This window comes from Chiloscyllium plagiosum, chromosome 22 (assembly GCF_004010195.1).
Source record: "Chiloscyllium plagiosum isolate BGI_BamShark_2017 chromosome 22, ASM401019v2, whole genome shotgun sequence".
Lineage (NCBI taxonomy): Eukaryota > Metazoa > Chordata > Chondrichthyes > Orectolobiformes > Hemiscylliidae > Chiloscyllium > Chiloscyllium plagiosum.
In genome coordinates, this window is record NC_057731.1 from 860,029 (window position 1) to 884,917 (window position 24,889).

The 24,889-nt window shown below is 47.9% G+C and overlaps 1 protein-coding gene and 1 pseudogene across 6 annotated transcripts in view; one reads left to right on the forward strand and one right to left on the reverse strand.

Annotated features, from left to right (window-relative positions):
• The window catches only part of rufy2 (RUN and FYVE domain containing 2), an 88,874-nt gene that overhangs the window by 54,361 nt on the left and 9,624 nt on the right, over window positions 1–24,889 (reverse strand). For 4 of the 6 annotated variants that reach the window (XM_043712252.1, XM_043712251.1, XM_043712255.1 and 1 more), the window contains exons 4-7: window positions 20,615–20,716; window positions 19,402–19,525; window positions 5,216–5,280; window positions 4,756–4,821 (exon numbers count right to left, since the gene is read on the reverse strand). In XM_043712252.1, the coding sequence (XP_043568187.1) occupies window positions 4,756–4,821; window positions 5,216–5,280; window positions 19,402–19,525; window positions 20,615–20,716 (357 nt within the window). The remainder of the gene's footprint in view (window positions 1–4,755; window positions 4,822–5,215; window positions 5,281–19,401; window positions 19,526–20,614; window positions 20,717–24,889) is intronic. The other 2 variants (XM_043712253.1, XM_043712257.1) reach the window with 1 other exon arrangement.
• Window positions 9,364–9,516, forward strand: LOC122561419 (annotated as a pseudogene).

Here is a 24,889-nt window from a genome sequence, read left to right on the forward strand (position 1 = left end):
TTTGTATTCACAGTTGCATTTTCTTGAAATAGTGAGAGCAGAAGCAGATATGATGGAGTCAATAGGTTCTGAACTAAGGTACAACTGCTTAGCAACAATGTTTTGATTGGGTCCTGACTAAATGATCAGTCAGTCAAGCAAAGCCCCTACATTTACCCCTTACCTAACACTACGGGCAATTTAGCATGGCCAATTCACCTGACCCTGCACATCTTTGTGACTGTGGGAGGAAACCGGAGCACCCGGAGGAAACCCACGCAGACACGGGGAGAACGTGCAAACTCCACACAGTCAGTCGCCTGAGGCGGGAATTGAACCCGGGTCTCAGGCGCTGTGAGGCAGCAGTGCTAACCACTGTGCCACCGTGCCGCCCACTTTTTCGGATATCTGACTGGTTTGTTTATTGTGGTGAAGCCGATCTATACAGACTGTGTTCTGTGTTTGCTTTTCCAGCTTGACTGTAAGTACCAGCAAGTTGTCTTCCACTCATCATCTTCTGCAAATTTACTGTTGAAGGGGAAATAAAATACCTCCAGAAACACTGAATGATGAATTCTCAACCAGTGAATGAAAGAGCAGATCAGTGTGTAAACAATCAAAACTAAACCAAACAAAACAACCGATCTTGTAGTCTACACTGGTGCTAACAAATCTTTTCCTTTTTTATAGTCATAGCGCTCTACAGAGCTGAAAATCTTTAATCTGCACCAGTCAAACAATTATCTCTAAATATTAATGATGTGCCTGTCTGATTATGAATGTAGGTGATATCTAAAAAGGAGTGGAGTTTAACCTACAGAAAATTATAAGTTAGCAATTCATATTTCCCAATGACCATTGGTTAAAGACAATTTAAATTGTTAAGTACAGAAACCTGGTAAGTACTTTCTTTTAGCCAGAGTTTGTCAGTCTGATAAATTGGAGACTTTGGATTGCTTTAACTATATCTTTGCACATGTGTGACAACTCAGAATAGTGGGCTTGATTACCAGGGCACAAGCCCAGAGAGCTGTGACACTTTATTCCTCAGCCTCACAACCCTCTCCTTATTTAAAAGTTTCACTGTGTTCTGAATTTCTTGCATTTAATCGACACTATTGGAGGCTACTCAGTCACTAGAAAAAACCCTTTTCTGTCCTATCTCATCATAATTTTAGACAGACTTAGCAAATCATCTCTCACTTGAGCTGCAAATTGCCCCCAATTTTTACAATTAAAACAAAAACACTGGAGGAGCTCAGCAGGACTATGGAAACAAAATAGTGTTAACGTTTCAGGTCGATGAACATGTGCAGGTATTTAAGATAAATTTACCCTAAGCAATGGCATACTGTAGGAAAACCGTTTTCAATGCAACACAAAATTCCTAACATGATCCCATGACCCTGATCAGCCTGACCTGGGCATTCTGCTCGACTTCCAATAACAATATTATGACTTGAGTTGAGAGTCAATTAGTTCAACCATATTTTTTAAGCCAGAGTTCTGAATACAAAATCACTGCCTTTTCATGGTCTTGTCTGCTTATGCTCCATCTTACAGTCAATTTCCACCACCTTAAAATCCTGATCGGACTGGACAGGCTAGGTGCGAGAAGAATATTCCCAATGTTAGCTAAGTTCAGAAGTAGGGCTCACAGTCTAAGCATAAGGTGTAAGCCATTCGGACCAAGGTGAGGAACCAGTTCATTAGATTTATTCAAGAGGGAGCTAGATGTGGCCCCTGCAGCCAGGATGACGACGGGGCGGACAGAAAGTGCAACTGAAATTGCATGATCAGCCATGTTGAATGGTGGTGCAGGCTCAAAAGGCCGAATAGCCTGCTTCTGCACTTATTTTCTGTTTCTAGCCCACTCACTCAAGTCAAGACAAATGCCCATATGCTTCACTCAATTCTCATCTTTTCCCACCAGGCATGGAGTAAGATAGACTCCAATATATCAAACCCTGTGAAAAGCACTCTGCATATTTTACCAATCTGACACTTTTAAAAAATCTGCCTCTGCATTCCCTGTTTGAACCCCTTCTCCTTCGGCACAATGGTTAGCATTGCTGCCTTACAAGCACGAAGGACCGAGGTTCGATTCCAGCCTCGGGGGACTGTCCGTGTGGAGTTTGTACATTTTCCCTTGTTTGTGTACTTTTCCATCAGGGGCTCTAGCTTCCTCCCACAAACAAAAGATTTGCAGGTTAGGAGGACTGGCCATGCTAAATTGTCTATAGAGCTCAGGGATGTGTAGGCTAGATGGATTAGCCATGGTAAATGTGGGGCTGCAGGCACAAGGTAGGGGACTGGGTCTGGGAGGGATACTCTTCAGAGTGTCTGTGCAGAATTGAAGGGTCAAATGGTTTCTTTCCACACTGTTGGGATTCTATGTATCTACAATTCTTGTGGCAATAATCTTGTTAATTCTACATTCCATTATTATTTGCACATATTAAGTTTGGCAGTTAAGAATCTGAATACTGCTTATGAAAAAAAACCGATAAAAATTGTTTTCCCTTTACATTGCTATTTAGAGTCATAGAGATGTACAGCATGGAAACAGACCCTTCGGTCCAACCTGTCCATGCCGACCAGATATCCCAACCCAATTTAGTCCCATCTGCCAGCACCAGGCCCATATCCCTCCAAACCCTTCCTATTCATTTACCCATCCAAATGCCTCTTAAATGTTGCAATTGTACCAGCCTCCACCACTTCCTCTGGCAGCTCATTCCACACAAGTATCACCCTCTGCGTGAAAACGTTGCCCCTTAGGTCTCTTTTATATCTTTCCCCTCTCACACTAAACCTATGCCCTCTAGTTCTGGACTCCCCCAACCCAGGGAAAAGAATTTGTCTATTTAGCCTATCCATGCCCCTCATAATTTTGTAGACCTCCAAAAGGTCACCCCTCAGCCTCCGACGCTCCAAGGAAAACAGTCCCATCCTGTTCAGCCTCTCCCTATAGCTCAAATCCTCCAACCCTGGCAACATCCTTGTAAATCTTTTCTGAACCCTTTCATGTTTCACAACATCTTTCCAATAGGAAGGAGACCAGAATTGCACACAATATTCCAACAGTGGCCTAACCAATGTCCTGTACAGCCACAGCATGACCTCCCAACTCCTGTACTCAATACTCTGACCTTCTGGGGAATTGTCCTATTTAAAAAGAAATTCATTCTGTATGAGTTATAGATAGAAAACACATTATATAGTCATTTTGCTTCTTTCAATCTGCAGCCCCAGAAAACAGCACCATCTTATTCCTCTACAAAACACTGCTCCAGGCTAACTTAATACTTATGGCTTATATTTTTAAGCTTAATCAACAGACATATCTCAAACAAAGTCAAGAAAGAACCCACTCTACTCACTACTGCAGACTTACAGAAAGGCCACAGGTAAAACTATTCACTTATCTGTTTCTGTGCTGTGACCACACCCAAAAAGGTTCCTCCAAGATCAGTTCTGAATTTCACTTGTTTGTTAATTTTCCTGGATGCACTCCAATGTCCAGCAATACATTGATTCAACAGCAAAGGCAGTAGCTGGGCAGGTCCACTGCTGTGGCAGTTAGCAGTGTGGGTTTCTTTCTCTCTCTCCTTCACTGACCATGTGTTGCCTTTGTCTGTCCCTCACCCTTTTAAAAGTGCCGTTATTTTGACTTTTTTCCTCCAAAATTCCAAAACAATGCAACAGCATATAAAACAATAATTGCTGCTCCAAGAATTCAAGGAAATCACCTCCAACACCTAAAATACTTCAAAAAGGAACAGCCTGTTAACAGCCAGAATTTTTCCCATACTTCATCTTGGATTACCCAGAATGCTGAGGGGCATGGATAGGATAAATAGACACCCCCTGGGGTAGGGGAGTCCAGAACTAAAGGGCATAGGTTTAGGGTGAGAGGGGAAGGATATAAAAGAGACCTAAGGGGCAACGTTTTCACAGAGGGTAGTACTTGTTTGGAATGAGCTGCCAGAGGAAGTGGTGGAGGCTAGTACAATTGCAATATTTAAAAGGCCTCTGGTTGGGTACTTGAATAGGAAGACTTTGGAGGAATATGGGCAGGATGCTGGCAGATGGCCCTAGATTGGACTGGGATATCTGGTCGGCATGAACAAGTCGGTCCGAAGGGTCTGTTTCTGTGTTGCACATCTCTATGACACTACGGTCAGGCATCCTTAACATTAATTATGCCGCTACTAAAGTGCCAACAAATCAGCAAGCACTCTTCTCTCATAAATGCTGTTTTCCCTCTTATTTGTTTTGTGAAGTGTCCTGATGGGCGCATTCAAAAAGCTTCAATAAAATGTCTTTTTCAGCAATACTAGACCATAACCTCAGTCAGAATATTCTTTACAATACTACACTTGATGAACAGAAAGCCACATTGATGACACAGATTAAACTACTTCCAATTAATTCTGATGAAAGATGTTAAATGATAACCGTTGGGAGCACATAACCACTATGTAGCTGTGGCAGAAATCTAACAAAGGCGACTATGGTCCAACAGCAAAATAAATAATTTCAATAGGTACACACTAATATACCAATATTGAATTACCACCTTCAAAGATTGATTAGTATCAGTCTCTGTTGCTCCCATTACCGTTCTTGGTTGGAGCGAGAATTTACAACTAACTTCAATTTCACTCTGCATATTGTCATAGCCCATTAAAACCGAAAACGTTTTGATTTACAAAATGCAGGGCTACTGCGTCTAGTATGAAGACAAGATCAAGAATTCAGATAGGAACCTACCTCAGCTGTCGATTGAGTTCTTCCACATAGTTCTTCTGATCGAGAATTGCAGCAAACTGTCCATCTCTGAATAAAAAGCACAATTCCGAGAACGTCACAAAAAGAACAAAATACACTACTAACTCTGAATTAGTTTCATATAGCAAGGTGGAAGAATGAATGTTAAATAACTTTCACATTCATGGGCATCATCACTAAAGCTTGGTCTATGCAAACTCAGCTTCAACAAGTGATTCTAGAAGAGTTGTCAGAGATAATGCAGGGGGCAAGTGAGGACAGTAATACTCTTCAATATCTCTCAGCTTGGAAGATCAGTGCAGTAGTGGACTGTGAGAGGTCCTTGTCTCAGAGATAAGTGGACATTGCAACAAGGCCATGTGCCAAAGACCACATCTTTCTACTAACGAGCAATCATATGCAGTTGGTGAGAGTGAGTTTTATTTCTGTCTGCAAGCATTACCTTTCAAAGCATCCACTGCTATCACTATCATTCTTCAGGTACATGGAGAAGTCGATGACTCCAACCTGTGGGGCAAGCAACAAGGAGGTGAGATTATACCTTTGGTTCAGAATTACCAGTTACTAGAATAACACGGTGGGCGGCACGGTGGCACAGTGGTTAGCACTGCTGCCTCACAGTGCCAGAGACCCGGGTTCAATTCCCGCCTCAGGCAACCGATTGTGTGGAGTTTGCACGTTCTCCCCGTGTCTGCGTGAGTTTCCTCCGGGTGCTCCGGTTTCCTCCCACAGTCCAAAGATGTGCAGGTCAGGTGAATTGGCCATGCTAAATTGCCCGTAGTGTTAGGTAAGGGGTAAATGTAGGGGTATGGGTGGGTTACGCTTCGGCGGGTCGGTGTGGAGTTTTTGGGCTGAAGGGCCTCTTTCCACACTGTAATGTAATGTAAAAAAAACAGTATCTAGATTTCAGTTGACAAATTTCATTCCACAGGTTCTCCTCTTCTGACCACACCAAGTTAACTACCCAAGCACATCGGGTATGGGTGGGTTACGCTTCGGCGGGTCGGTGTGGATTTTTTAGGCTGAAGGGCCTCTTTCCACACTGTAATGTAATGTTAAAAAAAAACAGTATCTAGATTTCAGTTGACAAATTTCATTCCACAGGTTCTCCTCTTCTGACCACACCAAGTTAACTACCCAAGCACATCCTCCAAATGAGCTGGACGGTTTAGTACTAGCATCTTATTATACAGTCTGGGTTAGGATAGCAGTCAAGGCGGTCTCATCCTCAGCCAACAACGCTTGTCAGGATCTCAGAATTATAAATCAGGAGAAAACAAAAACTGATGCCTCTTCACAATTTAGACACTTGAGAGATGTGAACAGAACACCATGCAGCATCAAAAACAAAACCACAGGCCCTCTTAATTATGGGTTTGCCAGTCTCTTATTTTAAAGATTTAAGGGAGAGACTCTTTGTTTGCTTACTTGCTTGAATATCAGTTTTATTATTAACATCTGTCAGGTGTTGACTAAGAAACATGCCTTGAACCTTGCAATATATTCTCTGTAACCTCTCATTCTTCACTTCAAGAGTGGAACATCTACATGGTACAGTCAGAAGGTAGGAGGAATCTTCTTCGTTTCCACAGGAATTTGATCAGTTTCCCACAGTGACAATGCAAGGTTGAAATGAAAATTGGTGCAGTGGGAGCACAGAACATTGCGATTAACACAGAACCAGGAGAGAATATGGCGCAGTGTGATTAGTACAGATCCAGAGTGGAGGACGGCACAGTGAGATTAATACAGAACCAGGGGATAGTAGGGGACTGTACAATTATTACAGAACATAATTGCTTGGGACCAGATGAGTTAAAGGATGATTCTGCACTTCAGTGCTGTAATTCCACAATTAATACGTTAACAAATAGCAGTTAGGAAACTCACTCCTTGCAGTTCCTGATACCTGGACAGGCTGGATAACGCAGTCAGACTCAAACTGGTCATTGCGCAAATAGGGTCCCCTGCTAGGCTGCAGCGCAGGCTGTGCTTAGATCAAGTTTCAACAATTTCCCACGGTGGGAAGTGCTCCATTTTTGCAAGGAAGCAACAGTCTTAACAGGTGAAGTGAGTAACCAGCAAAGTTTCGGAAAAGTGCCCAACCATTTTCAAAAGTGTCATGTCAGTAACCAGACAGACTTAATCTGTCTGAAGATGCCAAATGAATAACCTGGAAAGCATAGGAAAATGCCCAGGACGTTTAGAAAAACTTACAAAAGTGTCTGAAAACATGAATGAAAACTTAGAAAAATGCCCGAAAACGTTTAAAAGTGTCAATTTAGTAACTAGAAAAACTGAAAAAAAATGTTGGAAAATGTCAAAGGACCAGCCTGGAAAAATGCCTGAAAACGTGCACCGGAAACCTATGAAAATTGCCAGGAAGTGTTTAAAAAGGATAAGTCAGTAACTAGGAAAATCTTAGAAAGATTTTGGAAAGGTGTGAAAAAATTCAAATTGTCATCAGAGCAAACTTCCCACCAGTGAAAAAATCTGAAAACGCATGCGGGAAATGTGTTCTGGGTGCCACATGACTCGAGGGGATTTCAGTCTGGGTGTCGTCATGCTGTGTTTCAGTGTCTGCAGCCTAAAAACTTAAACTCGCTCTAATTGTGGAAGTCAGGCTGCAAAAAAATCCAGGAGTGTTTATGGGGACTGATTTCCAGATTAAAGCACTTGAATTTGGGATTCTGCCCCAGTCGGGTTTGGCCGCTTGACAGGTTGGCAGGGTACCCAGAGATTTTCGAGAACATGATTTTTATAACAAAATGGCGGCGTGAAAAGTGTCTGATAAGTAGCTCCGAAGGGAGTGGCACTTGAATTTTCATGTTTGGGTGCATGCCCAAGAGCTCTTGGAAGTCAAATTGTGACACTTAGTCAAACATTTGTCAGACTTATCCAATTCTTTCTGCCTTTTGTCAAAATCGGTCAGAGATCTCTAGACACTGTCGGAGGGTGGGCAATCTATTTCCATGGTGATGATCGGCAAAAACGCTCCATAAATGGCCATCCCTCCACAGGCACCTTAAAGAAATGAAATAAAAAGTGATACAAACCGAGAGAATTCAAGTTGCCTGGTTCCCTGAGGTTTTGCAGGGAAGGTGGCAGGCTGACCCCAGTTTGCCCAGAATGTTGGCTCATTTGCGTTGGCTTCAAGCACTGCATTCTTTTAGTGGGTGGCTGCTCTTCCTGGCTCTGCGGCAGAGGTGCTCGGCACTCGGGTTTCTGTCCGGACCTGCCAGCGCGTGTGCATGCGGCTTCGCTGGTGCTCTCCTCAATTGATTCAGCAATTCCTGTCGATGTGGGAGGGCTCTTGTGGCAAGCTTTCCTATCAGGGGCTGGTGCTTTCGGGGTTCCTCCCCACTCTTCCCACCTTGACAAGTGCTTTTTGAAAGGGTCACAATCTCATGGCAGGGTTGGCCAGGCTGGCGCCCCGCTGCTTCTGACACGGACTCTGCTGCTCAGGTGCAACCAAGAAGCCGCCTCTTGTAGAGTCAGTGGTCCGAAATCAAGCGCTTGAGAGTGGGTCTTGCTAACGTGTTCCCCTCACACTGTCCTTGCTTCTCGAGTGAGGCGGGTGCGAGGGCTGTTGCTGTATCTCCATTTTCCATGCGGCTTTACACTCCATTTCCCTCAGCACTGTAGAGGAGTGGAGTCAGGGAAGCAGCTCCCACTCTCTCTCTGCACTCACCCACACGCTCACCCTTCCCTGCAAGGGTGACATTCAGTTTGACCAGTCAGTTCAGGTGTCTTGCTTTTGGTTAGACCTGTGAAAGAGTTGAACCTGGTGTCGTGGGAGACTTTGGCATGAGTTTGCAGGCGACAGTTCAGAGTTCAGTGGTGATGGCTGCTTTGCCTATCAGCCCCTCTCTACCAGTTGCACACACCCTGCCCCTCTGCCCTGCCATTCCACCTATCCACTCCACCCTCCCCCTGCCCCCGACCTATCACCTTCATTCCCTCCCCCACTCACCTACTGTACTCTATACTACTTTCTCTCCACCCCTACCCTCCTCTAGATCATCTCTCCACCCTTCAGGCTCTCTGCCTTTATTCCTGATGAAGGGCTTTTGCCCGAAAAGTCGGTTTTACTGCTCCTCGAATGCTGCCTGAACCGCTGTGCTCTTCCAGCACCACTAATCCAGAATCTGGTTTCCAGCATCTGCAGTCATTGTTTTTACCTAGAATAGGAAAAAAAGGGAGGACTGCAGATGCTGGAGATCAGAGTTGAAAATGTGTTGTTGGAAAAGCGCAGCAGGTCAGGCAGCATCCAAGGAACAGGAGAATCGATGTTTCGGGCATGAGCCCTTCTTGAAGAAGTGCTCATGCCCAAAATGTCGATTCTCCTGCTCCTTGGATGCTGCCTGACCTGCTGTGCTTTTCCAACAACACATTTTGAGCTCTTTACCTAGAATAGAGTGAGTGTGCGATCCTTCCGTGTTCCCGATAAAAGGGAGTAGTCAGTCCTGTGTGTCATGGCTTCTTCGATCCTTTGTTAACCCTCCGGTCAGGTGGGAGTTGTGATGGTGGGGAGTGTACGTGTGGCCCACGTCATTGGTCTCTGGCGAGGAACAGACTGAAACCTCATACTATGTTTAACGATGGATTACTCAGCTCATGCATCAAAAAAGATCACAGGTAGCTGCGAGAATTAGTGTGAATTGAAGGACACATTGATCATCGACACTTTGAACACACTTTGAGGCCCGGGGTTCATCCCAGGGCCATGCCTGTCTGAGGTCACGTGGCAATTAATTGCACTCATCTTGGCTGGCAAGACCGTGGCTGCTGTGTCGCCGAGGACCTGCCGTTTTTGTCCCCCGAAGTGCAGACTCCGGAGTCCACCAGCATCGGAGTGCTTAACCTTCCCTGCACATTCCACTCATCAGGCTCGACACATATCAGGACACGGAGTGGAGTTGGTCTGAGTCACAGCAGTGTGCCAGCACAGCTATCACTGGTCCTAGCATAGCTGTTGGTAGATTGCACAGCGACACTGACTGCTTAGTCACTGGGACACAGTGCTGCCCTGTGTATTGAGCACCCGCGGGGTCTGCCTACACTCAGTATATTTGCACAGGGTATCTCTTGGGTGGCCAGTTTGTGAAAAGAGTGAGCTGCGGATTTCTAGGCTGTGAAGTCGCCAGTCTTGCATAGAGCGAGCTGGATCGACACACTGACTTGACTTGATTTTTAATTGAGAGAGAGTGTTCAGAAACACAGATGGTGCCTGGGAGCTGCAAGCCACTGCTGCTGCAGCCGCTGGTCTCAGTTCGTCCTTGACCTTCAGTTGCCAGTGGGGTTTTTGATCCTGTCTTCTGCTGGCACCAAGCGTGTAGCTGAGGAAGGAGGTTTCATTCAATGCAGTGACTTCACTGGCTGCACCCACATCAATCGCTGGCTTTGGCTCTCCCGTTCAGCCCGAACATTTCTACTCGGTCCTGCTGTCTATCTTGGAGACACCAAGGGTTGGGCATGGAACTTGCTTCTGTAGTACTGCCCGAAAGTTTCTCATTTCAATCACCTGTACACCTCATGTTGCTGGCCCCCCCTTGGGTTCCTTGGCACCTGGCAGACAGTTGAATGTTGGCTGTGGGAAAGTCACCAGAATCGGGTCTTCTATCCCTGTCACTGTCAGCATGCCTTCCGTACTTGCCGGGTGTGATCCACTGGGTCACGAGGCATCACCCACCTCCCAGAAAGTCCTGCCATTCCATGGCCGGCGATCAATGTGTGGTGCATGCATGCACAACCTTTTGCCACTTGTGTGTCGGTACTCCTCTCTCCCTCGGTCGGTCTCTGTCAGCTGGTGCTCTCAATTGTGGGCGCTGAGGCGTCTCTGTGCCTCTGGCCCCAGCCCTATTCTCTTCCACTAATCTACTGACGCTCCATAATTTGCCTCCCCATGCAGGGAGGGCCTCCGGTACTGCGCTGCGTGCTGAACACGTTCCCACTCATCAGCAGCGCTGGAGGATGCAGGGGTTGCCATTTGTCTCCATTGTACAGCGGGACTGAGGACCAGAGGGATGCTAAATAAGTAAGGTAATATATAGAGGAACCTCGATTATCCGAATATCGGATTATCCGAAGAAGATCTCAAGGTCCCGATAGAAACATTACATCAAAGACGTGTTTCCAACACTGATCACGTCTTTTGTTTACTGTGATTAAAAGTGAACTCAGCTTACTGAAATGCTGCCAACAACAGACCTGGACACTGTCTCCAAATGACTGACCTCCCGCCCTCTCTCTCGTTCCCCCCCACCACCACACTTTCCCCTGAACACTGATCACGTCTTTTGTTTACTGTGATTAAAAGTGAACTCAGCTTACTGAAATGCTGCCAAGAACAGACCTGGACACTGTCTCCAAATGACTGACCTCCCGCCCTCTCTCTCGTTCCCCCCCCCTGACCACACTTTCCCTGGAGTTCTACACAGGAGTATACCCTAAACCCCATTTCCCCAGATAGATAATCTCTCCAACATTGTCCTATATAGCACAAAGGGGAAACTTGTCAAAAAGTTGCAGTAACAAGATGTGTGCGTGTGCACCTGCATGTGTGCGTGCTATTTGGAGACTCACCTCAGAAAGGCAGGAGTTCGATAGGGTCAGGGACGGGCAGGGGGTCAGGGCTGGACGGTTTAGGCGGGGGGGGGTTAGGAGGGGTTGGGGGGTCAGGGATCATGCCTTCTCTCGTGAAAAGGGGAGCAGACTTAACAGAAAACTTTGAGCACCAGAGGAAAGACCGAGTCAATTAACCGAATAATCAATTATCCGAACGAAATAGTGCCTGCCCATCTCGTTCAGATAATCGAAACTCCTCGGTATTTGGATAGTTGCTTTACCTGAAACACCACTTAAGTATTGTCTCCACCCACTCTCCTCCTCTAACCCAAAAACAGATGGTGTGTGCCAGATTGGTAAGGTAACCAGTTTTTTTTTCAATTAGACTCTTGGGAATTTAGAAAAGTGAGAATGGAGGTTTGGGCAGTTGGATGTTCCTCCTGCAGAATGTGGGAGGTAAGGGTCACCACCAGTGCCCCCACTGACTTCATCTGCAGGACGTGCACCCAACTCCAACTCCACAAACCATGTTAGGGAGCTGGAGCTGGATGAACTTCGGATCATTCTGAGGGGTTTGGGGCTGAGGGGGTTATTGAGAGGAGTTGCAGGGAGGTCATCTCACCTCAGGTACAAGAAAAAATGGGTTACTGTCAGGGGACTGACAGGGAACCAGACAGTCCAGGATTCTCTGTGGCTGTTCTCCTCAGTAACAGGTATATCATTTTGAATACTGTTGAGGGGGTCGACTTACCAGGGGTAAGGCATGGTGTACAGATCTCTGGCACAGAGTCTGTCTCGGTTGCTCAAAAGGGAAGGGGGATGAGCAGCACAGCATTAGTGAGTGGGGACTGCATTTTTAGGGGGGGCTGATAGAAGGTTCTGTGGAACGACGGAGATTCACAGTTGGTGTGTTGCCTCCCAGATGCTAGGGCTCATGATGCGAGAGCGAGAGCGAGAGCGAGAGCGAGAGCGAGAGCGAGAGCGAGAGCGAGAGCGAGAGCGAGAGCGAGAGCGAGAGCGAGAGCGAGAGCGAGAGCGAGAGCGAGAGCGAGAGCGAGAGCGAGAGCGAGAGCGAGAGCGAGAGCGAGAGCGAGAGCGAGAGCGAGAGCGAGAGCGAGAGCGAGAGCGAGAGCGAGAGCGAGAGCGAGAGCGAGAGCGAGAGCGAGAGCGAGAGCGAGAGCGAGAGCGAGAGCGAGAGCGAGAGCGAGAGCGAGAGCGAGAGCGAGAGCGAGAGCGAGAGCGAGAGCGAGAGCGAGAGCGAGAGCGAGAGCGAGAGCGAGAGCGAGAGCGAGAGCGAGAGCGAGAGCGAGAGCGAGAGCGAGAGCGAGAGCGAGAGCGAGAGCGAGAGCGAGAGCGAGAGCGAGAGCGAGAGCGAGAGCGAGAGCGAGAGCGAGAGCGAGAGCGAGAGCGAGAGCGAGAGCGAGAGCGAGAGCGAGAGCGAGAGCGAGAGCGAGAGCGAGAGCGAGAGCGAGAGCGAGAGCGAGAGCGAGAGCGAGAGCGAGAGCGAGAGCGAGAGCGAGAGCGAGAGCGAGAGCGAGAGCGAGAGCGAGAGCGAGAGCGAGAGCGAGAGCGAGAGCGAGAGCGAGAGCGAGAGCGAGAGCGAGAGCGAGAGCGAGAGCGAGAGCGAGAGCGAGAGCGAGAGCGAGAGCGAGAGCGAGAGCGAGAGCGAGAGCGAGAGCGAGAGCGAGAGCGAGAGCGAGAGCGAGAGCGAGAGCGAGAGCGAGAGCGAGAGCGAGAGCGAGAGCGAGAGCGAGAGCGAGAGCGAGAGCGAGAGCGAGAGCGAGAGCGAGAGCGAGAGCGAGAGCGAGAGCGAGAGCGAGAGCGAGAGCGAGAGCGAGAGCGAGAGCGAGAGCGAGAGCGAGAGCGAGAGCGAGAGCGAGAGCGAGAGCGAGAGCGAGAGCGAGAGCGAGAGCGAGAGCGAGAGCGAGAGCGAGAGCGAGAGCGAGAGCGAGAGCGAGAGCGAGAGCGAGAGCGAGAGCGAGAGCGAGAGCGAGAGCGAGAGCGAGAGCGAGAGCGAGAGCGAGAGCGAGAGCGAGAGCGAGAGCGAGAGCGAGAGCGAGAGCGAGAGCGAGAGCGAGAGCGAGAGCGAGAGCGAGAGCGAGAGCGAGAGCGAGAGCGAGAGCGAGAGCGAGAGCGAGAGCGAGAGCGAGAGCGAGAGCGAGAGCGAGAGCGAGAGCGAGAGCGAGAGCGAGAGCGAGAGCGAGAGCGAGAGCGAGAGCGAGAGCGAGAGCGAGAGCGAGAGCGAGAGCGAGAGCGAGAGCGAGAGCGAGAGCGAGAGCGAGAGCGAGAGCGAGAGCGAGAGCGAGAGCGAGAGCGAGAGCGAGAGCGAGAGCGAGAGCGAGAGCGAGAGCGAGAGCGAGAGCGAGAGCGAGAGCGAGAGCGAGAGCGAGAGCGAGAGCGAGAGCGAGAGCGAGAGCGAGAGCGAGAGCGAGAGCGAGAGCGAGAGCGAGAGCGAGAGCGAGAGCGAGAGCGAGAGCGAGAGCGAGAGCGAGAGCGAGAGCGAGAGCGAGAGCGAGAGCGAGAGCGAGAGCGAGAGCGAGAGCGAGAGCGAGAGCGAGAGCGAGAGCGAGAGCGAGAGCGAGAGCGAGAGCGAGAGCGAGAGCGAGAGCGAGAGCGAGAGCGAGAGCGAGAGCGAGAGCGAGAGCGAGAGCGAGAGCGAGAGCGAGAGCGAGAGCGAGAGCGAGAGCGAGAGCGAGAGCGAGAGCGAGAGCGAGAGCGAGAGCGAGAGCGAGAGCGAGAGCGAGAGCGAGAGCGAGAGCGAGAGCGAGAGCGAGAGCGAGAGCGAGAGCGAGAGCGAGAGCGAGAGCGAGAGCGAGAGCGAGAGCGAGAGCGAGAGCGAGAGCGAGAGCGAGAGCGAGAGCGAGAGCGAGAGCGAGAGCGAGAGCGAGAGCGAGAGCGAGAGCGAGAGCGAGAGCGAGAGCGAGAGCGAGAGCGAGAGCGAGAGCGAGAGCGAGAGCGAGAGCGAGAGCGAGAGCGAGAGCGAGAGCGAGAGCGAGAGCGAGAGCGAGAGCGAGAGCGAGAGCGAGAGCGAGAGCGAGAGCGAGAGCGAGAGCGAGAGCGAGAGCGAGAGCGAGAGCGAGAGCGAGAGCGAGAGCGAGAGCGAGAGCGAGAGCGAGAGCGAGAGCGAGAGCGAGAGCGAGAGCGAGAGCGAGAGCGAGAGCGAGAGCGAGAGCGAGAGCGAGAGCGAGAGCGAGAGCGAGAGCGAGAGCGAGAGCGAGAGCGAGAGCGAGAGCGAGAGCGAGAGCGAGAGCGAGAGCGAGAGCGAGAGCGAGAGCGAGAGCGAGAGCGAGAGCGAGAGCGAGAGCGAGAGCGAGAGCGAGAGCGAGAGCGAGAGCGAGAGCGAGAGCGAGAGCGAGAGCGAGAGCGAGAGCGAGAGCGAGAGCGAGAGCGAGAGCGAGAGCGAGAGCGAGAGCGAGAGCGAGAGCGAGAGCGAGAGCGAGAGCGAGAGCGAGAGCGAGAGCGAGAGCGAGAGCGAGAGCGAGAGCGAGAGCGAGAGCGAGAGCGAGAGCGAGAGCGAGAGCGAGAGCGAGAGCGAGAGCGAGAGCGAGAGCGAGAGCGAGAGCGAGAGCGAGAGCGAGAGCGAGAGCGAGAGCGAGAGCGAGAGCGAGAGCGAGAGCGAGAGCGAGAGCGAGAGCGAGAGCGAGAGCGAGAGCGAGAGCGAGAGCGAGAGCGAGAGCGAGAGCGAGAGCGAGAGCGAGAGCGAGAGCGAGAGCGAGAGCGAGAGCGAGAGCGAGAGCGAGAGCGAGAGCGAGAGCGAGAGCGAGAGCGAGAGCGAGAGCGAGAGCGAGAGCGAGAGCGAGAGCGAGAGCGAGAGCGAGAGCGAGAGCGAGAGCGAGAGCGAGAGCGAGAGCGAGAGCGAGAGCGAGAGCGAGAGCGAGAGCGAGAGCGAGAGCGAGAGCGAGAGCGAGAGCGAGAGCGAGAGCGAGAGCGAGAGCGAGAGCGAGAGCGAGAGCGAGAGCGAGAGCGAGAGCGAGAGCGAGAGCGAGAGCGAGAGCGAGAGCGAGAGCGAGAGCGAGAGCGAGAGCGAGAGCGAGAGCGAGAGCGAGAGCGAGAGCGAGAGCGAGAGCGAGAGCGAGAGCGAGAGCGAGAGCGAGAGCGAGAGCGAGAGCGAGAGCGAGAGCGAGAGCGAGAGCGAGAGCGAGAGCGAGAGCGAGAGCGAGAGCGAGAGCGAGAGCGAGAGCGAGAGCGAGAGCGAGAGCGAGAGCGAGAGCGAGAGCGAGAGCGAGAGCGAGAGCGAGAGCGAGAGCGAGAGCGAGAGCGAGAGCGAGAGCGAGAGCGAGAAGTTGAACATATGGCTGCAGGGATTGTGCAGGATTCAGATACCTGGATAATTGGGGCTCATTCTGGGGTAGGTAGGACCTCTACAAAGAGGGTGGTCTACACCTGAACCTGAGGGGTACCAATATCCTAGCCTGGGGAGATATTTCCTAATGCTCTTCAGCAGGGTTTAAATGAATTCAGCAGGAGGATGAGAACCTAAATTTTAGTTCCAGGGTCCAGGAGGTAGTGAAGTCAAACATTAAGGTTTCAAAGTCACAAGAGTGCACTGGCAAGCTGGAAGGTGGTTTGAAGTGTGGCTACTTCAGTGCCAAGAGCATCCAGAATAAGGTGGGTGAGCTTGCAGCATGGGTTGGTATCTGGGACTTTGATGTTGTGGCCATTTCAGAGACATGGATAGAGCAGGGACAGGAATGGCTGTTGCAGGTTCCAAGGTTTAGATGTTTCAGTAAGAACAGGGAAGGTGGTTTAAAAAAAAAAACAGGGAGGTGTAGTACTGTTAGTCAAGGACAGTATTATGGTGATAGAAAGGACGTTTGAGGACTCGTCTACTCAGATATTATGGGCTGAGATTGGAAACAGGAGAGGTTGCCCTGTTGGGAAATTTCTATAGGCCTCCAAATAGTTCCAGAGATGTAGAGGTAAGGATAGCAAAGATGATTCGGAATAGGAGTGAGAGTAACAGGGTAGTGATTATGGGGACTTTAACTTTCCAAATATCGACTGGAAATACTATAGTTTGAGTGCTTTAGACGGGTCAGTTTTTGTGCAATGGGTGCAGGAGGATTTCCTGACACAGTATGTAGACAGGGCAACAAGGGGCGAGGCCACATTGGATTTGGTACTGGGTAATGAACCAGGCCAAGTGTTAGATTTGAAGGTAGGCGAGCACTTTGGTAATCGTGACCATAATTTGGTTATGATTACTTTAGTGATGGAACAGGATAGGTTTATACCGCAGGGCAAGTTATAACTGGGGGAAAGGCAATTATGATGTGATTAGGCAGGATTTAGGATGCATAGGATAGGGAAGGAAACTGCATGGGCATGATTGAAATGTGGAGCTTATTCAAGGAACAGCTACTGCGTGTCCTTGATACGTATGTACCTGTCAGGGACGGAGGAAGTGGTCAAGTGAGGGACTGTAGTTTACTAAAGAAGAAGTTGAATCTTTTGTCAAGGTGAAGAAGGCGGCTTGTGTAAGGATGAGACAAGAAGGCGGCTTGTGTAAGGATGAGACATGAAGGCTCAGTTAGGGTGCATGAGAGTTACAAAGTTAGCCAGGAAAGACCTAAAGAGAGAGCTAAGAAGAGCCAGGAAGGGACATGAGAAGTCATTGGCAGATAGGATCAAGGAAAACACTAAACCTTTCTATAGCTTCATCAACAATAAAAGAATAACCAGAGTAAGATCAGGGCCAATGAAGGACAATAGTGGGAAGTTGTGTGTGGAGTCTGAGGAGATAGGGGAAGTACTAAATGAATATTTTTTGTCAGTATTCACACTGGAAAAAGACATTTTTGTCAAGGAGAATACTGAGATATGGACTACCAAACTAGACGGGATTGAGAATCACAAGAAAGAGATGTTAGCAATTCTGGTAAGTGTGAAAACAGATAAATCCCCTGGGCTGGATGCGATTTATCCTAGGAATCTCTGGGAAGCCAGGGAGGAGACTGCAGAGCCTTTGGCTTTGATCTTTATGTCATCATTGTCTATAGGAATAGTGCCAGAAGACTGGAGGATAGCAAATGTTGTCCCGTTGTTCAAGAAAGGGCGTACAGACGTAGTAAATATAGACCAGTGAGCCTTACTTCAGTTATGGGTAAAGTGTTGGAAAAGATTATAAGAGATAGGATTTATAATCATCTAGAAAGGAATAAGTTGATTAGGGATAGTCAACATGGTTTTGTGAAGGGGAGGCTGTGCCTCACAAACCTTATTGAGTTGAGATGGTGACCGGTGGATGAAGGTAAAGTGGTTGGTGTAGTGTGTATGGATTTCAATAAGGCATTTGATCAGGTTCCCCATGGTAGACTATTGCACAAAAAACAGAGGCATAGGATTGAGGGTGATTTGCAGTTTGGATCGGGAATTGGCTAGCTGAAAGATAGAGGGTGGTGGTTGATGGGAAATATTCATCCTGGTGTTCAGTTATTCTTGGTGTACTGCAAGGATCTGTTTTGGGGCCACTGCTGTTTGTCATTTTTATAAATGACCTGGATAAGGGTGTAGACGGATAGGTTAGTAAATTTGCAGAGGGCATTAAATTCGGTGGAGTTGTGGATAGTGCTGAAGGATGTTGTAGGTTATAGAGGGACGTCGATAAGCTGCAGAGCTGGGCTGACAGGTGGCAAGTGGAGTTTAATGTGGAAAAGTGTGAAATGATTCATTTTGGAAGGAGCAACAGGAATAAAGAGTACTGGGCTAATGGTAAGATTCTTGGCAGCATAACTGAGCAGAGAGATGTCGGTGTCCATGTGCATAGATCCCCGAAAGTTGCCACCCAGGTTGATAGTGTTGTTAAGGTGGCATACAGTGTACTGGCTTTTATTGGTAGGGAGGTTGAGTTTTGGAGCCATGAAGTCATGCTGCAGCTGTACAAAACTCTGGTGAGGGCACACTTGGGAAGTATTGCGTTCTGTTCTGGTCACCGCATTATAAGAAGGATTATAATTAAATTAAATTATAATTAAATTAGATTAGATTACTTACAGTGTGGAAACAGGCCCTTCGGCCCAACAAGTCCACACTTACCCGCCGAAGCGTAACCCACCCATTCCTGTACATTTACCCCTTTACCTAACACTACGGGCAATTTAGCATGGCCAATACACCTGACGTGCACATCTTTGGACTGTGGGAGGAAACTGGAGCACCCAGAGGAAACCCACGCAGACACGGGGAGAATGTGCAAACTCCACACAGTCAGTCGCCTGAGTCGGGAATTGAACCCGGGTCTCTGGCGCTGTGAGGCAGCAGTGCTAACCACTGTGCCACCATGCCACCCACAAAGGATATGGAAGCTTTGGAAAGGGGTCATGGAGATCTACCAGGATGTTGCCCGGAAATGAGGGAAGATCTTATGAGGAAAGGTTGAAGGACTTGAGGCTGTTTTCATTAGAGAAAAGAAGGTTGAGAGGTGACTTAATTGAAACACATAAGATAATCAAAGGGTTAAGATAGAGTGGACAGTGAGAGCTTTTTCCTGGGATGGTGATGACCAACACGAGGGGACATTGCTTTAAATTGAGGGGTGTTAAATATAGGACAGATGTCAGAGAGAGTTTATTTACTCAGAGTAGTAGGGGCATGGAATGCACTGCCTGCATCAAATGTAGACGCGTCAACTTTGAGGGCACTTAAATGGTCATTGTATAAACCTGGAATACTGTCGGTTAGATAGGCTTCAGATTGGTTCCACAGGTCAGCGCAACATTGAGGGCCGAAGAGCCTGTACTGTGCTGTAATGTTCTAGGTTGTTGCCACCATCAGTGTGCGACATACGGGTGGCTGGCTCTCTGGTGTCGCGGTGGCAGCATGGTGAAATGATTGCTGAGAGGTGGCGCGCGCATGCTGGTGTGGCCTTGCCATCCTTTAGCTTTGTGTACAACCTCAGATCAGACGTGACAACCCACTGAATTTAAGCTTATTACTTGGCAGCAAAAAAATAAACTAACCAGGACTCCCCTAGTAACTGCAAGTGAACAGGGAAGAGCCCAACGCCGAATCACCGCTCGCCTGACGAGAGTGGGAAATGTGGCATATAGAAGTCAGTCTTACCAGTGAATCCAGATCTTCTCCCTTGACACACAGGTTGGCATCGATGACATTGAGTCCAACAAGCAGTCCAACAATCACCGCCCCTTCCTCTTCCATCATCAATGCATGCTCCTCATAAAACTCACTGTCATCAAAGGAGCACACAGAACAGTGACTTAGCATCTCACCTTTCAGTTTGGTCAATTACATTACAGGGCAATTTCTGAACAACATTTCATTTTTACCAACTATTTCAATTAAAATTATGTTCAGATGTTCTCTCCCTTTGTCCCAAGTGTAATAACTTGCTGGAATTTGGTTACAAACAATACTTTGTACCTTGTCAATGCAATTCTCCGCCAATATGGGTGCAGCCTTTTCCACCACAGCACCACAGAGCCATGACCACTCAACTCTTCTTTTTTCTCACCCATTATGGCTGCATTTTTCAACTGTAGGAAATTCTGTCCCTCAGTCCCATTGCTGCTTGCAACCAGGATCAATTCACTCAGCACAGTGCAGGCCTTTTAGTTGAACACTGACTTAATGAGCACAGCTCAATCCCACGTTAAATGCAAACTTACCAACACTGATCTGAAACAATCCCAACAATGGGCCCACTGGATGAGTCGCACTCAATTCAAGAAACAGGTTGACGGAGAACCATAAGTAGTCGGAACAAGAATAGGCCCTAAACCTGTTCTGCCATTCAATAGAATCAGGACTGATCCAACATTCCTCATGTCCACTTTCCTGCCTTTCCGCCATAATCCTAAATTCCCCTACTGATCATTAACTTATCTCAGCTTTAAATCTATAAAAACACTCTGCCCCCATAGCTCTGTGTTAAAGAATGCTGAAGATGCACCACCTTCAGAGAAGAGGTTCCTCATCAGTCTTAAATTGGTGCCTCATTACAACCATCACTAGGCACCTAGAAGTGAAAAGATGATGTGTGTCACCAGTGCACTTCTCTACACAAAATGTAAAGCTCTACCACATCATTGATTGGACAACTCACAGAAAGGAGGAACCACAACATGGAGCAGGCACAAAACAGAGCCCACTGAGGATCTCTTCGGAGGTTCACAGACCACACTTTAACTTAATCTGTTCAGTTTTACACCCAGAGTTCAGTACAACCCATGAGGCAAAGGGACTGCCAGAGGGGCAGTACATGCTTAAACTCGTACAATTCTCACATTACATAATAGACAAAGATAAGAGGAAGCACCTGAACAGATCCCTTCTGATGATCATGCACCGCAGATAATCCGCCAGCTTTTTCTGCATCATAGCAAGTCGTAACCAAGCACGGGCTCGGCCCAAAGGGGTCCTGCATAAGGAAGAGGTCAAAACCGTCAGCATTTCCTTCTTCAAGAAAGGAAAAGGGCATGAATGGCATTGGGAATAGGAAATTCCTTTCAGGTCACATGGGAGTGTTTCATTGTTCAGTGTAGATCGGGAATTTTTATCTATTCCGTAGTGTGCCTACATAGAACAGTACAGTATAGTACAGGCCTTTCAGCCCTTAATGGTGTGCTGAGCATTTATCTTAATCTAAGAAGGGAGTGTTTGAAGTAGTCACTATACATGGAGCTTTATTCTGTATCTAACCTCGTGCGGTCCCTGTCCTGGAAATATATTTGACAAGTATGGCATAGAGGAAGCTTTATTTTCAGTTAAAAGAGTAGGAGGAGATTTTCTCTAACTCCATGCTGTCCCTGTTCTGGGAGAGTTTGATGGGGACAATATTGAGGGAGGTTCACTTTCCATTTAAGTGAGTATGAAGCTTTATTTTCTATTTGAAAAAGTTGAGGGAGATTTACTCTATACCTAATTCCAATGCTGTTCTTGTCCTGGGAGTGTTTGATGGGGACTGTGTCGGGGAACTTTGCTGTCAGTTTATAAGAGTAGATGGAGCTTTACTTTCGTACATCACTGTCAGCTGTGTTTGTCTTTGGAGTTCTTGACGTGAACTGTGCAGAAGGAGTTTTATTCTGTATATAACTTTGCCAGCATACCTGGATTGATATGGACAGTTGAGAGCAAGATTTATATTTTATTTAACTTGGGCTATGTCTGCCAAACCTCTCTGCAAGATAGAATTGAACATCAAAAATACTGGAGGCAATCCGAGTAACAAAGATACACCACTATGGACAGTGCTGAAAAACCTACTCTCTATGTGCTTGCCTGCTCCTTCTAGTCACTGGCCACACCAAGCCCAAGCAAAGTCAGTAAATGCCAGCATATCCATCAATCTAGCTTCTGTTACAAACTCCAATCTAAAGAGGTAGAGCATGCCTTTGGCACTCCAAACCTGCATCAGATCCTTCCCAGTTCAAAACTTTGCCCCGAAAGTATTGAAGTCCATTTCTCTAATGCTCCAAAACTCATCATCCACTGAATTGGGTGGCACAGTAGTTAGCACTGCTGACTCAGCATCAGGAACCCAAGTTCAGTTTGAGCTTTGGGCAACTCAGTGTGGAATTTGCATGTTCTCCCCATGTCTGCGTGGGTATCCTCTAGGTGCTCCAGTTTCCTTCCACAGTTGAAAGATGTTCAGGTTAGGTGGATTGGCCATACTAAATTGTCCATAGTGTCTGGGGATGTGCAGGCTAGGTGGATTAGCCATGATAAACGTGGAGTTACAGGGACGGGGAATGGGACTGGGTGGGATGCTCTTCAGGTGGTTAATGTGGACTTGATGGCCAAATGGCCTGTTTCCACACTGTAGGGATTTTATGATTACCTGCCCCTCTTGCCAGTAACTCAACTATCCCCAAGGCACAACTCCCTGGTTAGCTGCATCAAGCCCACTATCTCCCTACCAGGACTTTTCACCATTTTATTTTTGAAATGAGTAAACAATCCACTGGGTCCTGGGTGGACAGAACTGTTGAAGATTCTGCATCAGATGTAATAGGACTATGCAAAATGTTTAAGCTTGATCAAATGGCCCAAAGGTTTTCACATATTGTTCTAGATGACTATGTGCCAGAAGTGTGCCTAGCTGCAGAAGTTGGAGCTCTGGGTCTTGAAGCTTGAGCTGCGGTTGAAGACACTGCGGAACATCTGCAAGGTTGAGTGTTATGTGGATAGCACATTTATGGAGATGGTCACACCGCAACTAAAGGGACTTGAGGGAAGAGGGTGACCACCAGAAAGTCCAGAAAAAAAACAGGAGTTCCCTCAGGTCCCACTAACTGGTATTCCATTATGGAACCTACTGAGTGTGCTGGTACATCAAAGGAATGCAGTCAAAGTCAAGCTTCTGGCACCACATGTGGCTTGACTGATATGAGAGATAGGGGATTCTTTAGTCACTGGAGCTGACAGGCATTTCTGCAGCCAAAGATGTGACTCCAGCACAGTCTGTTGCCTCCCTGGTGTCGGGTCAGGGATATAATTGAAAAGCTGTAGGGCACCCTGAAAGGGGTGATGAGTTAGAGATCTTGGTAAATGTTGGTAACAATGATATGGGCAAATTGAGGAATGAGGTCATGCATCAAGAATTCAGGGAGCCAGGAAATAGATTAAAAAGCAGGACCTCCACCAGTTGTAATCTCTGGATTACTCCTGGTGCCACGTTCAAGTGAGTTTACAACGAGATTAGGACAGATGTATGCATGGTTCAAGGGTTGGTGCAAGAGGGAGGGTTTTAGATTCCTGGATCACTAGGACCGATTTTGGAAGAGGTGGGACACGTACAAACAGTATGGCCTGCACCTGAACCACTGGAACCAATATCCTTGCAGGTAGGTTTACTAGTGCTATGGGGATCAGTTTCAACTGGATTCACAGGGGAAGGGAACACAAAATATCGATGAAACAGAGACACATCATGCCATAACAAAGGAAGCAAGTCAGAATGAGTTCAGCTATGTTGAGTGTCAAGAGAATTCGGCAAGGCTGGATAGTCTTTAATGGTGAGAGTGTAATAGGTAAGACTGATGAGTTTATGGGGTGGACTGACACATTGAAGTATGATATTATTGTCATCACGAACATGATTGAGGAAAGGTCTGAACTGGCAACTTAACATTCCAGGCTACAGGCCTTTAGGTGAGACAGTGGAGGGTGTAGAAAGGGGGTTGGTGTAGCACTATTAATAAAGGGCTCAATTACTACAATAAGGACAGATATCTTGGAAGGATCCTCATGAGGTTTTGTGAGTAGAATTTAGGAATGATAAAGTGGCAGCTAATTCACTGGGAATATATTATACGCTCCCAAAGATTCAGCAGAAAATAGAGCAGAAAATATGTAGACAGAGGTGTATATAATTGTGTAATTATACTAGGGATTTCAACTTATGCAACATAAATCAGAAAAAGTGTTAAGGATTCAGAGAGAATGGATTTCTCGAAATGTATCCTGGGGATTTTTTTTTTTTAAAATATCAATACGTAGAAAGCCTAACAAGGGATAGCGCAGTGCAAGATCTGGGGAAAGTGCAGGAATATTTTAGAGATAGCAACCACAATACGGTACAGTTCAAATTTGTTCTGGACAAGAAAAATCATGGTCTACAAAAGACGCCTTTGGATTGGGGAAAGACAGGTTTTATTTTAAAAAAGCAGAATCTGGCCATAGTAGACTGGGAACGTTTCCTTGCAAGTAAGTTTACAATGGAGCAATACAGGGCATTCAAAAGGAACTGGGTCTAACACGTACCCTTTGGAGGGAAACATAGGAGGAAGAATGCCAGAGAACCCTGGGTGTCTGGGACAATTCAGGACTGGATAAGGTAGAAGAGCAGGTCTTTTAGCAAGTCCAAAGGAAGCAATTCAGCTATGGTCCTAGACAAATACAGGAGTTCCAGGAAGGAACTTAAGAAAGCAATCAGAAGAGCAAAAAGGGGCACGAGAAAGGACTTGCAAACAGGATTAGGGAGAATCCTAAAATATTTTATACATACATTAAAAGGTTAACCAGGGAAACAGCAGGTTAATGCACATGGAATTCAGGGAAACGTGGCAAGATAGATCAGAAACTGAGTCATAGAACACAAAGCATAGTGGTAGAAGGTTGCTAGAGTGACTGGAGGCCAGTGTCCAGCAGTGTACGATAAAGATCTGGAACCCTTACTGTTTGTTAAATACATAAATTATATAGATTGAAAACGTGAAAGGAATGTTAAGCAAATTGGCAGACAACACCAAGACTGGTAGAGTGGTCAGCAGTAAAGATGATGGTTGTAGATTACAGGGAGATATTGATGGGCGGATCAGACGGGCAGACCAGTGTCAGATGGTAATAATCCTGTTAAGTACAAGGTGATCCACTTTGGAAGGAGAAACAGGATGAGGGAGTCAGGGCATAGAGTATAAGACCAAGGACGTAATGTTGAGTTGTACAGAACCTTGGTCAGGCCAACAACTGGAGTACTGTGTGCAGTTTTAGTCACCTCACCACAGGAAAAATGTGATAGCACTGAAGGGGATAAAGGGTAGGTTCACAAAGGTGTTGCCTAGGATGTAGGAATTGAACTACAAGGAGGGAA